This window comes from Aplysia californica, unplaced genomic scaffold, assembly GCF_000002075.1.
Source record: "Aplysia californica isolate F4 #8 unplaced genomic scaffold, AplCal3.0 scaffold00077, whole genome shotgun sequence".
Taxonomy (NCBI): Eukaryota; Metazoa; Mollusca; class Gastropoda; order Aplysiida; family Aplysiidae; genus Aplysia; species Aplysia californica.
Genome location: NW_004797347.1, coordinates 1,700,982 through 1,702,448, shown reverse-complemented (window position 1 = coordinate 1,702,448; position 1,467 = coordinate 1,700,982). Strand labels below are relative to the sequence as shown.

The following is a 1,467-nucleotide window of genomic DNA, read 5'->3' as shown; positions in this document are numbered from 1 at the left end:
TGTATAATAATAATAATCATAATAATCATAATAATCATAACAATAAAAATTATAACAATAACAATATTAATAATAATAATGATAATGTTATTAGATAATAATAGTAATTATAATAACTTGCATAGCGGGTTCATCAGACACTAGAACATTCAGAAACATTCTTCGTTTTTCTGGAAGCATACAGTGCAAGCAGCTGATTAAATGCATACATAACATCAAACTGACAAGATGTTCAATGTCTTTGCCCAAGTACTCAATCCCTTTTGTTTGGGTGAGGAAAATTCATATGAAGCGCTTTTTCCTAATGATAAAATGTAATGTCAGTGACGGGTTTGAACCCAAAACCTTTAGTTTGTGAGCCAAAAAACATAACAACTAGGCGTCAGACAGCATGTATTATCACATCCACCTCATCCCGTCTCACCCCTAATAGACTATGTTAACATAAAACTCACCAGATCGCCCAGCAGAAAATGGAACTTTGAATTGTTGATTTCGGTGTCATTCATCTGTAAAAAAAATATTGGAATTTTTTTGGGGGGTGTAAGTTAGCATACAGTCAAGCTTATTTTAGTTTAGTTTTAGTAGTAGAGGTTTTACAGCGCTCGCAACTGCATAAGGTCATATGAGCGTCAGAAGACTAGAGGTGTTACAAGAGAGTAACAAACATAAAAAGAAGAAGGGGAGATAAGGACGATAGATGTTTGATAGGAAAGAAGAAGCAAACCACACCAGAGCACCCGCCCACCACCCACAAGCTTATGTTAATATTTGTTGTGGGCTCACATATATCATTGTACCAAGCTGCTTTAACTCATTAAAATTGTACTTCAAAGTGAGCTCCACACTTGAGCAAATCTTTATAAAAAACCAACAAACCAACAACCTTGTTCTCTTTTGTCACAACGACAGTACCGTTGTCCCAATTAGTATATTATTATGGCGCATAAATAGGCAAAGAAGCTGCACTGACCGGTTGCTACCCCAGAATTACAAAGTTTTATCTACTCAGAATCTAATTTTGAGAAATTTTACTTCAACGATTTTCACTTTCACATTATGTCAGGCTTTTCCCAATGCAATTCTTTGAGTATCTTGATAACGACTCCCAATAATCTTAGGATTTTGATAGGGCAGATAGAACATTCATTGATTTCTGGCATCATTATCTTAAAACGCCCAAAAATGTCCGACAAAACTTTGTAATTCAAAGGTTGGGAGGTGCTTGTCATCAGAGAGAAAGACATAGACACTAAAAAAGAAAACAAGTAGGACCAAGAATGAACGGCTTACAGGATTGGTTTAGCACTGTTGGACTGGCATAGGTGCATGCATGTACAAAAGTCAAACACACAAACACACACAGATAGACAGACACACACATACACGCACACACATGCACACACACATACACACACACACACACACACACACATACATACACACAAGCATTCACACACACACACA

General features: G+C 36.3%; 1 protein-coding gene across 1 annotated transcript in view; it reads right to left on the bottom strand.

The window, feature by feature from the left end:
* The window catches only part of LOC100533395 (glutamate receptor 2), a gene marked incomplete in the record, with an annotated part of 156,880 nt that overhangs the window by 24,659 nt on the left and 130,754 nt on the right, over positions 1 to 1,467 (bottom strand). The window contains 1 exon segment of the mRNA NM_001204680.1: positions 456 to 509. Coding sequence (NP_001191609.1) covers positions 456 to 509 — 54 coding nt within the window.